The sequence below is a fragment of the Puma concolor genome, chromosome E1, assembly GCF_028749965.1.
Source record: "Puma concolor isolate L17-30 chromosome E1, mPumCon1.1.hap2, whole genome shotgun sequence".
Lineage (NCBI taxonomy): Eukaryota > Metazoa > Chordata > Mammalia > Carnivora > Felidae > Puma > Puma concolor.
In genome coordinates this window covers 6,235,951-6,250,911 of record NC_141680.1, presented here as the reverse complement: position 1 = coordinate 6,250,911, position 14,961 = coordinate 6,235,951, and the positions used below count along the sequence as shown (strand labels likewise).

Here is a 14,961-nt window from a genome sequence, read left to right as displayed (position 1 = left end):
TACTTTTTCCTCCCATCTAGTGAAGTTCTTCAGACACAGACAGCTCCGGTAAGAGACGACCATCTAATTTGGCCTTCTTTGGCATTGCTTATCCAAACAGAGAGCTAATATAGTCAAAGATGAGGCAAATGCAATTTCTTTCAAAATGCAGCAAAATACCAAACGCAGAACTTGAGTGAGAAACTACCAGAAGAGACTGATCGTGGCCAAAATCAAGTCCAAAGGTTAAACATGTTTGCCCTCCTTATCTAAGGAATGAAAATGCTCAGATGCAGGGCAGAACCTGATCAACACTAAATTCTCTTCAGCAATTAGCAACTTCCGTCACCTGCTATTGCTTGGCTCGTGTCTTCCCAAAAGATATAGTGAAACGCTAATTTAGCCCTTGGGGCCTGTGAATGTCACCTTATTTGGAAATAGGGTCTTTGCAGATGTAATCAAGTTAAGTTGAAGTCATTAGGGTAGATCCTAATCGGACTGGTATTTTCATAAGGTGACAGAAATCTGGACACAGACACACACAGAAAAGAATGCCACGTAAAGACAGGATGTACAGGGAGAAGGTGGCCACATGACAATGGAAGCAACGATGGGAATGAGGTAGCCACAAGGCAAGAAATATCAGCGATGGCTGATAACTTTCAGGAGCTAGGGGAGAAGCATGGCGCAGGCTCGCTCTCAGGCCTCCAGAACCTTGCTGGCACCTTGATTTTGGACTTCTAAGCCTCCAGAACCATGAAAGCACAAACAGCTATTGTTTTAAGTTAGTCTCTGGTAATCTGTGGCAGTCCTAGGAAACTAAGATACCAACTATGGGCTGACATAGAATAATTCAAATAAATTTCATAGAGCGTTCCCCTCTCTTGTTAAATGTCCTTCTCACTGTCTAGATACCTCAGGCACAGAGTCAGCTCAGTAATTCTGCCATCAGATGCACAGGCCACATTTGATTTTGATTCATCTTTCAGATAACCCGGGACTTTCAAAGTTAAATGGAAATGATCATTTTAATACTTTGCCTGATGTGGATTCAGAGCCAGGCCAAAGGCAGTTTGGCAACCTGTCAGCAACTGACAGTATGACTGAAAAACCTGGTATGTCAGCTATTGTTCTACTGTATTAGCTTCTTTGGGTCCTATGAACTCATGAAATATAACAAAGCGCTGTATTGTCTAAACTCTTCTGAATATATGGCTAGCGGTCACATAACTCCTTTTGTCTTAGAGGAATTCTCTGACGTCTTTGTTTTTTTTTAAATATATGAAATTTATTGTCAAATTGGTTTCCATACAACACCCAGTGCCCATCCCAAAAGATGCCCTCTTCAATACCCATCACCCACGCTCCCCTCCCTCCCACCCCCTATTAAGCTAGTGATTCAAAAACTTCCCATTAAGCTCAGGCCCAGGTGACTTCACCACTAAATTCTATCAAACATGAAGAAGTAATATCAGTCTTCCAAAAAAATAGAAGAGGAAGGAACACTTCCCAAATCAGGTGGTATATAGGTCACTAGTTATATCCTCATACCCAAAACAAAGACCTCACAAGGAAAGAAAACAACAGGTCAGCATCTCTTAGGAATATATATGTAAAAATCCTCAAAGACATATTAGCAAATTGAATCTAGAAATATATACAAAGGATTATAACCCAGGATCAGGTGGGATCTCAAGAATGCAAGGTTAGTTTAACTTCCAAAAATCAATTAACGTAATATCTCAATAGAATAAACGACAAAATGATACCATCTCAATGGATACAGAAAAAACACTTGATAAAACCCAACACCTTTTCATGATAAAGGAAAAAAAAATTCAACAAACTAGAAGGCAACTTGCTCAATCTGATGAAGGGTATCTGTAAAAACCCCACAGTTGACATCATACTTACTGGCGGAGATTGAATGAATTTTCCCTAAGATCTAGAACAAGTCAAGGATGTCCAAACTTGCCATTTCGACTTAATATTGTGCTGGAAATTTTAGGCAGGTCAGTTAGGCAAGATGAAGAAATAAAAAGCCATCCAGATTGGAAAGGAAGAAGTAAAACTACCTCTATTCGTAGATCACATAAACTTGTATCTAAAAACAAAAACAAAAACAAAAACAAAAACAAAAACAAACCCAAGGAATTCACAAACATTATTGGAACTAATAAACAAGTTCAGCAAGGTTGCAGGATAGAAGATCAATATACAAAAATATACATGTTATACACCTGAAACTAATATAACCCTGTAGGTTAACTATTATTCAATTAAAAAAATGCAAGACTTTATACCCCAAACTACAAAATATTAATCAAAGAAATTAAAGAAGACCTTAACAAATGGCAAGACATTCTATGTTGATGGGTCAAAAGACTTAATATTGTTAACACTTTCTAGATTGATCTACATGAACTATTATCCAGTCATAGAAAAGGAGTGATACATGCTACAGCAAAAACCTTGAAAATATTATGCTAAGTAAAACAAACCAGCAACAAAAGACCCTATAGTATATGATTTCATTTCTAGGAGATGTCCAAAACAGGCATATTTTTAAAGCCAGAAAGTAAATTGGTGGTGGGCTTGGGAGGACATAAGATGGAACAGAAGTACTCACTAGGGGATCTAGAATTTGGGGGGGGGGGTGCAGAGAGACACAAATTTGCTAAAATTAGAGTGTGGTGATGGTCACATGGCCTTGTGAAAATATAAGCAAACTTTGAATTGTATACTTGAAGTGGGTGAATATGGCATGTGAATTATATCTCAGTAAAGCTGTTAAAAATGTGGTAGAAAGTAGAGAGTCCTAGTGGGCATCAGTGGGAGCCAAATTCTTATTTTTTATATCAGGGAATAAATAGATATCTAGAATTGATCAATTTAAAACTAGTGATAGATTAGTAGGATACTGGCACAAAAACAGACACTCAGATCGATGGAACAGAATAGAGAACCCAGACATGGACCCACAAACGTATGGCCAACTAATCTTTGACAAAGCAGGAAAGAATATCCAATGGAATAAAGACTGTCTCTTCAGCAAATGGTCCTGGGAAAACTGGACAGCGACATGCAGAAGAATGAACCTGGACCACTTTCCTACACCAAACACAAAAATAAACCCAAAATGGATGAAGGACCTGAATGTGAGACAGGAAACGATCAAAACCCTAGAGGAGAAAGCATGAAAAAACCTCTTTGACCTCAGCTGCAGCAACTTCTTCCTCAATACGTCTCCAGAGGCAAGGGAAACAAAAACAAAAATAAACTATTGGGACCTCATCAAAATAAAAAGCTTCTGCACAGCGAAGGAAACAATCAGCAAAACTAAAGGGCAACTGACAGAATGGGAGAAGATATTTGCAAATGACATATTGGATAAAGGGTTAGTGTCCCAAATCTATAAAGAACTTATCAAACTCAACACCCCAAAACCAAATAATCCAGTGAAGAAATGGGCAGAAGATTAGTAGGAAATAGAGAAGCAGTTCCCAGAACTAAATTTAGAAATAGGCAAAAATAAGATAAAGTAAAATAAAATAAATTAAATTAAAATAAGATAAAATAATAAAGCAAAACAAAACAAAACAAAACAAAATGTGTCTGAAAAGGGAGACGGGGTATGGGAAGGACTGGAGCTGGGAAATGTTGGTTTTCATTTTAAAGTCTATATTATCTATACAGTAAAACCTTTGCGAGCATAATTTGTTCTGGAAACATACTTGTAATCCAAAGCACTCGTATATCAAAGCGAATTTCAAAACCCATTGGCTCAGTTGTGATCATGTGACGTTCGACGTCATGTGCTACTTGCATTACAAGACATGGCTCTTTTATTAAGTTAAAAATTATTAGAAATGTTTGCTTGTCTTGTGGAACCCTCGCAGAGCAAGTTACTTGCAGCCCAAGGTTTTACTGTATTTTAAAAATGTGCAAGTGTCATTTGAAATTATCAGGAGACTACAGAAACACACATACACATAAAATTAGTGAATAAGACAATTCTTTCCCTGCTGTAGACCCTATCCATTCTTTAGGACCCAAGTTAGCTTCTTCTCAACCACCCCCCAACACTAGGCATGCTGTAGAGTTCTCTCACTGTGTAAATGAATGGACTGCTCTTGGAGCTGTATTACCTTGGCTAGGTTCCAACCTGTCGGGTCTTTATTTAACTTTGCAAAATGGTGTCCTTTGGCCAGTGTGATGGTTTTGATTAGTTGTTCATTTGCTCATTCTTTCATCGAACGTACATATTTCTTTAGTATCCCTCACCGTCCTAGGAAGTGGGGACACTCTGGCGAAAAGGACACCTGTTCCCAAGGAGCTCTCACCCTCTCATGAAGACACAGGAGTCACTAGACAAGTACAAGGTGATGTACATAAAGAAGGGCACTCTAGGAGCACATGGCGGGGGGGGGGGGGAACCAAGGACCCTGAAAGCCAAGTAGGTCTTCTTGGAGATGGTGACATTGAAATTGGTGTCTGATAAACTGAGGGTTGATGGGGGGTAGGAGGGAGGGGAGGGTGGGTGATGGGTATTGAGGAGGGCACCTTTTGGGATGAGCACTGGGTGTTGTATGGAAACCAATTTGACAATAAACTTCGTATATTGAAAAAAAGAAGGGAAAAATACCCAACTCAATCATGATAAAAGAGATACGAATTAAAATTAAAAAAAAAAAAAAGAAATTGGTGTCTGAAGGATGAATAGAGGCTAGCCTGGTGAAGGGGATCCAGGAAGGGAGATGGCAGGCTTGGGAGAATGAAATGGCTGCCATGTAGAATGCAAAAGAGGCGAGTAGGAAGATGTGGACAGAATGATGGACCCCCAAGGATGTCCACGTCCTAATCCTCAGCAGAGGGGACTCTACAATGTGAGTAAATTAAGGCCCTCAAGATGGGGAGGTTATCCTGGATTATCCAAGTGGGCCCAATATAATCATAGGAGTTCTTATAAGGAAAAGAGGGAGGCGGTAAGACCCATTTATGATTTCTGATCTCCAGAACCGTAAAATAATAAATTAGTGTTGTTTCGAGCCTCCAGGTTTGTAGTAATTCATTACAGCAGCGACAGGAAACTACTGCTGGGAAGCAAGCTGGAGAAATCGGGAGGGACGGGAGGAGGAAGTTCCCTGTGAGACACATTAAGGAGTTTGGACTTTCTTCTCAGGGCAATCAGAGGCCGTGAAGAGCAGGGTGAGACTTGTGTTTCAGAAAGATTGCTCCGGCCCAAGTAAGGTGGGGCGGGGCGGGGTGGGGGTGCAGTGAGAGATGGGTGGGTGGCGGGGCAAGGTCTCTCCAGGACCCTGCCAGTGTCCTCAGGACTCTACCGTGTCCCACCCTGGATGGTCCCTTCTCTGGTGATAATCCCCTGGTGTTCGTTTCCAAGGACCCTGATTTCTGTATGTTAGCAAATACTGAGTACTGCCTCGTGAACTTGGGGTCTAGAGAAGAGAGACTGCCGGATGCAAAGAGTGGAAGTTCACGGGGCAGGTGCGGCCTCGGCTCCAAGATGAGTTTGTCTTCTTTTTTTCAATCTTTGTTTATTTTTGACAGGTAGAGAGAGACAGAGCGTGAGTGGGGGAGGGGCAGAGAGAGAGGGAGACACAGGATCTGAAGCAGGCTCCGGGTTCTGAGCTGTCAGCACAGAGCCTGATGCGGGGATCGAACTCATGAACCACAAGATCATGACCTGAGCTGAAGTTGGACACTTAAGCGACTGAGCCACCCAGGCACCCCTAAGATGAGTTTTTCTCACCTTGATTTTCCACATCTTTCAGGGGGTCCACGCCTGGAGACAGGATAAAAAACATGGGTGTGGCTGGTCCTGATTCCTCAAACGAGGCCGCAAAGTCTGGCGTTCTTCCCGCCACGTACTTGCTTCCCAACTTCTCTTCAACAAAATCTCTGCCAGAAAAGAAGTGCATGTGTATGTCAGTCACAAAATAGCAAACACTTGAGAAATGGAGGGGCGCCTGGGTGGCGCAGTCGGTTAAGCGTCCGACTTCAGCCAGGTCACGATCTCGCGGTCCGTGAGTTCGAGCCCCGCGTCAGGCTCTGGGCTGATGGCTCAGAGCCTGGAGCCTGTTTCCGATTCTGTGTCTCCCTCTCTCTCTGCCCCTCCCCCGTTCATGCTCTGTCTCTCTCTGTCCCAAAAATAAATAAACGTTGAGAAATGGAGGCATATAGACATGGAAGGATGCACTCAAGGTCATGGGCGTGGTAGTCACAGAGGTGAGACCAACTTCCAGGTGCCTCATTGTTAAGTCAACATGCACAACCATGGCTGGCCCGCTGTCCTAGATCAGGGCTCTTTCTGAATCCCCATACATCCAGGCCACTGTCACCTTCTCTGTGAAGCTTGGATGTCCCGTCACATCACCACCGTCCATTGGAACGCCACCAAGATCAATGCTTTCAGAAAGCTTGCAGGCAGCTGGACCCTCCACACTCCACAATCCCGTGGTCTTCTGTCTCGGTCCTCTATCTCAGCTCAAGATGCAAGGCCCTCTGCTTTCCTGTGCTGTCATACTCTATCAATGTCTGTTTCCTTTCATCCTACTCCACTTGTCAATGTTCCTTTCCACACTGCCCTGTCTTCCGCCGAACAAACCTTTCAGCTACAACCACTTGGTTGACCATCTGGCCCAACTCTTGGCCTTAACTCTTCCCCAAGGACACTGCTTCCTTGTAGTCTCCACAGTGGGGTTCATTCTCCTACCTCTGACCTATATCTCAGGACGGTACGGTGGGATCATGGTTCTCCTCACTGGTGGTTACTCTTTGCAAACCATGACTTCTCCATTCTTGTGGCTCCGTGGACTCTCCATTCCCCATACTGCATCGCCATGTCCCCTGCACATTGACGTCATTTACCGTTCCACTTGTCGCTCTACCCCTTCCCTGAACACTTGGCTCACGGACCTTCTCTCCACCAGCCTGAGTGACATCAACATCCACATGGATAATCGTCCAGTTCCTCTGTCTTCATTTTTTCCTCAACTCAGCCACCTGGTTTTGTGGCCACATTTTATCCTGCCATTACTGAAGGACTTTGTCTACATCTGAAACCTTCAATGGAAACATTCCACTCTCTGCCGAAAACCTTCTGTCAGCGATTTAGCAACTGACCCTTATTCCACCTGTTCCTTCCCTGTGTTGGTGCCACCACAAATGGAGGATTTTCAGCACTGTGGCTTCTCTGTTTTGTTTCTTAACCGTCCCCTTACTCTCTTCTCCTCTTTCCTATCCAGTGTAGACTCCACGGCCTATAACCTTGAAAAAAACTAAAAAACGTCTTGGAGTATAACTGATAGCACAACATTTGTCTATTTTTAGTATTCAATAATTGTTAATAAGTTTACTGAATTGTACAGCCTTCACCATAATCCAGAATTAGAACACTTTCATCATGCCAATACGATTACTGCCCACCTCAAGAATTCCCATTCCCACCACCCAGCCCCAGGCTGTGCTCCAGACTAACTTAACTCTGAATCTACACCTGGGTGGTTGGACATTGCCACAGGGAACCACTGATGAAGACAGGTGCCATTGTAAATACATGATCTTAACTAGGTGGGCTCTCAATGCTGCTCAGAATTCTTTGGGTTTCCCTGGTGGGTCTTCTCTCCCACTTGTCACAGATTCTATTTCAAACTCTGCGCCCTTCTCAAATCTCTAACTCTGCCACCTCCTCTCGCGCACAGACTCAACTGATGAACACAGACGTCATTAGACACGGTTCTCAATTTTCCACCATCATCCTACCACCTCAGCTAAAGGCACAAATATCGCTGTCTCCCTTCTTTGCGGTCGGAGAGACGTTCTTCCTGCTATGGGTGATCCTTCCAGCTCTTCTCTGGGTACCATCATCTCCCAGCACAACAGATGTGACCAGCAGCCTTCTCAATGCTGATATGGATGGGCTCACCTCTTTCCAAGTTGTCCACTTAGCTATTAAGAAAATACATGGCTGACACAGGGCAACAGGCCTTACTGGATTTTGGATGTTGGTACCAAGACCCCTGTGACTAGAAACACATGACCTTTGTGCTCAGCTCTGCCAATCTGGCCACATCGAGACTGCCCCACGCCCAGCCTGGGGCTCCCCACTGTCCCCTGTCCCGTACCGTATGGCGTAGGTCATCCGGTCAGGCCGCATGACTCTCATCATACAGAGGCGCTGCAGGGCTGTCTTGTCCTTCCACTCCTGTGGAAACTTCTCCTTCTCAGGACATTCCGATTCCACAAACTTCTTCCAACTCTTGGCAGATCCCTCAATGTCTCGATCCAGATTACAGAATTCTTCCATTGATGAAAGTGCCTGTGACATTTTGGAGAATCTTGCTGTGAAACACAGTTTCTCCAGAAAGCTATAGTTTTCATTGCGTTGGGGGCAGGGGGAAGGTGTCAAGGAACGAGATACGAGTATAGACGTAATTCTGTCTTGCTCATACTCGCGTCTGGAATCTTGGATCTTCCCCCCAGGTAAGCTCAAGGAAAAGGAGGTGTTTTGATCAAGTCGCCTCAGCAAACTGTACTAATAGTGTGCAAGGGCTAGCAAATAAAGTGTTTGGATTATTATCAGTAGCACATTGAACTGCACCTTCGGGCAGGGTATTGATTGGGAAGAGGGACAAGAAAAGATACCATGACTTTTCTGTTCACGGAGCCCAGACGTTTCAAGTCTCCGACTCCTTCCTTTTATCTCAATACTCATTCTGCTGGCAACTCAAGTTCTCTCCCAAGGTGCCTCTAGATGGTGACTTTGTGTGAACGCCAACACTGAAATTTCCATGAGTTGCCTGCTTCCAGTAAGAACTAAGTCCAAATACGCAACTTAGTAATCAAACGTTTTCATCTAGCGTTTCCTTCCGATCCATCCGGGGAACCGGGTGTCCTTCTTCCCTCCTACTCTGTCCAAGAGTATCAGTGCCCAACCCTGGAACCGTGCCGGACTCATTCCCAACTCAACTCTTTGTCTACGCTACTTTCATCATGCGAGAGATCCTTGATCTCTCCTCCCCCCAAATTCCACTCCTTCCTTTTCTTTTTTAAAAAACTTTTTTTTCAACGTTTTTTATTTTTATTTTTGGGACAGAGAGAGACAGAGCATGAACGGGGGAGGAGCAGAGAGAGAGAGGGAGACACAGAATCGGAAACAGGCTCCAGGCTCTGAGCCATCAGCCCAGAGCCCGACGCGGGGCTCGACCTCACGGACCGCGAGATCGTGACCTGGCTGAAGTCGGACGCTCAACCGACTGCGCCACCCAGGCGCCCCACTCCTTCCTTTTCTTGTGCTGGTCACAATTAGCATGTGGTAAGGTCCTACAGGTTGTTACAGTCCTGGTCATAATCAGCAACCTCTCTCAGGTACCTTCTCTCTCACAGAGAAACACAGAGCCTTCCCATCCTTCTTGCGTGGGCTACTTGGAACTACTCAGTGTTGAAATCTTTAACAAAGGGTCTGATTCAAGGTTCAGATGTTTGGTAGCTGACAGCTTTAAAGCCTTATCCACTCCCCTGCCACCACCCCACACTTTCTTCTTCTCCTCCACATCCAAGCAAGCTGATAAGCAAGTCTTGGTACTCCCTCCTCGGGTGCTGGAGGGAAGCCGAACCCTGTAAACCCCTGCTCACATACAGAAATACTCACCCCTGCCCCAACCTTAAACTACTAAAAAAAAATAATAATAATAAATAAAAAAAAAAAAAACAAAAAACAAAAACCAAAGTGGTCTCCTTCCTTGGCTCTCTCAAGCCATTTTCAAATTTGGTTTTTAACGTTTATTCATTTTTGAGAGAGAGACAGAGAGAGAGCAAGTGTGTGAGCAGGGGAGGAGCAGAGTGAGAGGGAGACACAGAATCTGAAGCGGGCTCCGGGCTCTGAGCTGTCAGCACAGAGCCCGACGTGGGGCTCGAACCCACAGACCGTAAGATCATGACCTGAGCCGAAGTTGGATGCTTAACCGACTGAGCCACCCAGATGCCAGGTGAGTAATACATTTTTTAATACTCTCTTGGTGTGTGCGTGGCGTCATCAGTCTTGATGTCAAAACCAAATTTTGGGTGGTGGTTCATCCCATCCCATTCCTTGACAATGCCCACATAAACATTAGTCACTTGGACACTTTTCTGCAATTCTTTCCATTATTACTTGACTCTGCTTATACATTTGGTCTCTTCCATGAGATTAAAAGGTAGAGTATGTCCAAAGCATCTACCACAATGCCATGAATTTTAAGTATCCCAATACCTTCTTGCTATTTGAATTCATCTGTTCGTCCATCCATCCATCCATCCATTCAACATTTATTGAATGCTTCATGCCAGGCACTTGGGGGTACAAAGGTAAAAAAAAAAAATAAAAGGACACACGCCTTCAAGGAACTTGCAGTCCTAAGCTAAGGAGAAAGGACAGATGAGGGAGGCCTTCGGATGTAAGTAGAATTCTGTTGGGCAGAGATGGAGGGAGAGAAAAGGGAAGGGCATTTAATGGGGTGGGGTCAATGAGAGTCAAAGTCTGGAAAGGGGAGGGGGGGCCTGTCAGAAAGCAGTGTGCCAGCAGCAGAGGGGTCTTACGGGTGACCCGGGGCAGGTGAAGCTAGAGAAGGACATAGACCCTTAGTCTGGGCTCGCCGAGTCTCATTTCCCATGTGGACAAACACAGGTCCTGTCTTCACGTGCCCTTTCACACGGGCTCTGTGTCCCCCCCCCCACCCCCTGCCCCACTTGACCTTGGCCACTAAGCAGGGGGTGCATGTCACTCTATTGAGAGGTGGGGGCCAGGGGGAGTGGTGTGTAGCACGGGGAAGGGGGAGCCAGGAGTGGAAGGCTCTGGTCCCAGCACCACCCCCCCACAAGCCTCTTGTGACTCAGAGACTGTGGGCTTTGATTTTCCCACTTGGATAACGAGGCCAAGCAATCCCGGTCCCCCGTTGCTCACATTCTAATGTAGAAACGAGTGCTTTGAAGATGGTAACGCCCTCCCTGCTGCTTCCTTGGGGTTCCTGCAGTTAGTGAATCCCCCCACCTGGCTTACTTGCCTGTCACTCCCACAAGACTGTGAGTTCCCTGCGGGCAAGGACTTTCTTAGGCGTCTCCGAAAGCCTTGGAACTAGCAGGCTGCCTGGCGCTTAGCAAGTGCTCAATTAATAAAGTTTGACATCTGGGCCGCCAGCAGGAGGGCTCTTGAAAAGCTGCCGCTACTGTAATTACTTCTCTCTGGGCTGAGGAACCGACTCCCATCTTCTTACAGCTTCACCCCTGCTCCCAGCTGGCATCACCATTAACCCTTCTGCGGGCCCGTTACCCCCTCGGGTGATACCACAAAACTGAGCACATTATGCCCCGATCAGCGTTCCCAGCTGCCGTGACTGGGTCTGAAACACGCTTTCTTGAGGCTCTGGGTTGAGCACAATTGCAACATTTAATCTTCCAAATGAGGCAAAGGGATTTCTAGCCTTCTAATAAGCTAAATGGAAATGACTAATTAACCTAATTACATTGGGCTGTGCAGCAAAATACAACTGTGCAAATTGGCGTCCAGAGTGGAAGGGAGAGGTCCTTTCAGACTCTGACAAAGGCGTGCATCATCGAAGAGATTTTATAATGGAGAAAGGGACGTGCCATTACCTTCCGGCTCAGCATTTGGTGAGACTTAAAACATCCTCACAAAGGATAATCATAAAAGGAGTCTTTTATCTCAAAGAGTTCGCTCATTACCTGATTATTAGTGCTTCTGGGGAAACAAGGCAAGCAACCTTCCTCGTCAGATAGAATTAAAAACTTCTGTTTGGTAAGTCATATCCTATGCAGTTGTATTTATGTCTTTAGGCTAACATTCAACCCAACGCTTAAAAGGAGCGTTGATCAAAGGCTTTGGTGATGTGTACTACGCATCATATTTTGTTCCACCTGCTGACATCCTGCCCCGTGCTTGAGCGGGACGGGGGTGGCCTTTTGCTGCCCTACCTAACGCAACTCAGAGAACGAGAGAGAAAGCTAAGCACTCATTTGTAAAAGGCTTTGACCAGCCAGACGAGCTTAGCCCACACAACCAAACGGAGAAGCGAAGCAGAGCAAGCAATCCGTCTTGTGGAAAGAGAAACGGAACTGGGTGGCACAGGAGCTTTCGAGTTGAGTAACGTCAAGTGAAAGTGGTAGGGTGTGCTTTTGAATCATTTATTCTTTATGACTTTTGCTGCGGAGGGCTTTGTGGCGTAGCACAGGGAAAGGCAAGCTGGACTGGAATTCCAGACTCACAATTCCTCAAGGTTTCACCTTCAGTGGACAAGTTCCATCAGGCATGATGCCCATCAACCACAGCAATATATACACCCCACAGCCGGGTAATTAATAATCATAACTATTATGGGGTGAGCTGTGTTCCCCAGAAAGATGGGCCGAAGGGCTAACTTCCCAGACTGTGTGTGACCTTATAGTTGGAGGTAGGGTCTTTGCAGGTGTGATCAAAATGAGATGAGGTCACCAGGGTGGGCCCTAACCCAGTACGACTGGTGTTCTTAGGACAGAAGATGTCAAGACACACAGAGGGAAGATGACATGTGAAGGCCATGGGGATGGACTGAGGCCACCACAAGCCAAGGAATACCCGGAGCCACTGGAAGCTGGAAAAGGCAAAGAAGGATCCTCTCCTAGAGACTCTGGAGGGACCATGACGCCGCTGACATTTTAATTCCAGACTTCCAGAGTCCAGAACTGCGAAGAGGACCCAGGCTGTAGTACTTTGTGATAGCAGCTCTAGGAAACTAATGCCATGGCCATCACCATAACTATAATCACAAGTACGTTCCGTTTCCTGACCATTTACTATCTGTTCAACGGAGCCCTAGGAGGTGGGTATTATAATAGCCATTTTGCAGATAAGGAAAGAAAGGTTCAGAGGAATGAGATCATGTGCCAAAGGCCACACACACTCCAACTAGAACTTGAACCCAGGAATGTCTGCCTCCAGAGCCTGTGTTAACCAGTCCATCATTACTCCGGTTCTGCAAATGGGCTCATTCAGAACTGATTTCCAGAATTTATTCCCTCCATAAGGGCAGCAGACTATGAGTGGGTATTCTCAGCCCTGGGGCCACACTGTCCATCAAGGTAGTCAATGAGCCAATGAAATGTGGCTCATGTGATTGAGGAATTGCATTTTTTTTTTAATTTTTTTTTCAACGTTTATTTATTTTTGGGACAGAGAGAGACAGAGCATGAACAGGGGAGGGGCAGAGAGAGAGGGAGACACAGAATCGGAAACAGGCTCCAGGCTCTGAGCCGTCAGCCCAGAGCCCGACGCGGGGCTCGAACTCACGGACCGCGAGATCGAGACCTGGCTGAAGTCGGACGCTTAACCGACTGCGCCACCCAGGCGCCCCAGGAATTGCATTTTTTAATCGCACTTAATTTTAATTATTCTTATTCTTTTTTAAGTTTATTTACTTAAGTAAACTTTACACCCAATGTAGGGCTCGAACTCATGACCCTGAGATCAAAAGTCTCATGCTTTTCCTGCTGGGCTATTCCAGTTGCCCCAATTTTAATTATTTTTAAATTTAAGTTTAGAAGCTGGAACTTGGCTTTAGTAATTTGGAAAACTTTTAAGTACGTTCTGAACAACTTAGGTCAATATTGTAAATCTAAGTTTTGTGAACTCTAAATACGTATCCAGTGCTTGTGATGAAAAGTTAACACCTGAATTGAAATGAGCTGTACGTGGGGCTCCTGAATGGCTCAGTCAGTTAAGTGTCTGACTTCGGCTCAGGTCATGCGGTCTGTGAGTTCGAGCCCTGCATCGGGCTCTGTGCTGACAGCTCAGAGCCTGGAGCCCACTTCAAATTCTGTGTCTCCCTCTCTGTCTGTCCCTCCCCTGCTCATGCTCTCTCTTTTTTTCTCTCTTTCTCTCTCTCAAAAATAAAGATTAAAAAAAAAAAAAAAGAATGAGCTGTACGTGTAAAAACTACACACCAGAATTCAATGACTTGATAGAAAAACAAAAAATATTTCATGAATAGTTTTTATAATAACTACCTATGCAAATGGTATTTTGGCTACCCTAGGTTTTTCTCCACAAATCTCTGCATTTATTATGATTTTTCTTAGAAATCTTGGAACTTTGTTATTTTGGTTATTGTTGTGAATGGAGTTCTTCATTACTCCTTTTCCAGTATATTATTCCTCTTCTTATCTGCCAGACAGGGTCCAGAATGACAAATGCAGTTAATAAATGAAAATCACTCACACCTTTGCTGTTTAGGTCAGGGATCAGCAGACTATAGCTTGCAGACCCAATCTGGCCCACCGCCTGTCTTTGTAAATAAAGTTTTATTGGCACTCAGCCATTTCCGCTTATTTACACATCGCGTGTGACTTTGGCAGAGCTGAGTAGTGACTCACTCAGTAGTGACTGAGTCTGGCCCTCAAACCATAAATATTTACTGTGTGACCCTGTACAGAAAAAGTTTGATGAATCCTGATTTAGATACAGCCCTAAAGATGATTCAAAGAATACCTGTGGACTCTGAAAAAGAAGTTAGAAAAATTTTTTGGGCAAAGGCAGCATGAGTGAAATTAGCCTCGAATTTCCTAAGACGGTTCCTTCGAAGAGGAGAGCGTGTGTATAAATATTAAGTTCTGGGCTTCTGTTATAAAATGAATCCACTTGGATGGCTCTCAGGGGAATTATGCTCCGTGAACAAGCCAGTCCGCCAAGGTTACATACTGTAGGATTCCATTTACATAACGTCCTTGGGAGGACAAAATTGTACAAGTGGAGAACAGATTAGTGGTTGCCATGCGTGAGGCACTAGGGGAGGGATCAGGTTGTTGTGGTCATAAAGGGCAGCATAGGGGTCCCTACAGTGATGGAATTTTCTGTACCTTGACCGGGGTGGTGGAACCTTGGTGGTACCTTGACCGGGGTTCTGTACCTTGACCGGGGTGAATCTTCACATGTGA

General features: G+C 44.9%; 1 protein-coding gene across 1 annotated transcript in view; it reads right to left on the bottom strand.

Moving 5' to 3' along the window:
- Window positions 1-14,961, bottom strand: part of DNAH9 (dynein axonemal heavy chain 9) — a 342,468-nt gene that overhangs the window by 50,706 nt on the left and 276,801 nt on the right. Inside the window, exons 60-61 of the mRNA XM_086686045.1 lie at window positions 8,124-8,317; window positions 5,750-5,898 (exon numbers count right to left, since the gene is read on the bottom strand). Of these exons, the coding sequence (XP_086542171.1) occupies window positions 5,750-5,898; window positions 8,124-8,317 (343 nt within the window). The remainder of the gene's footprint in view (window positions 1-5,749; window positions 5,899-8,123; window positions 8,318-14,961) is intronic.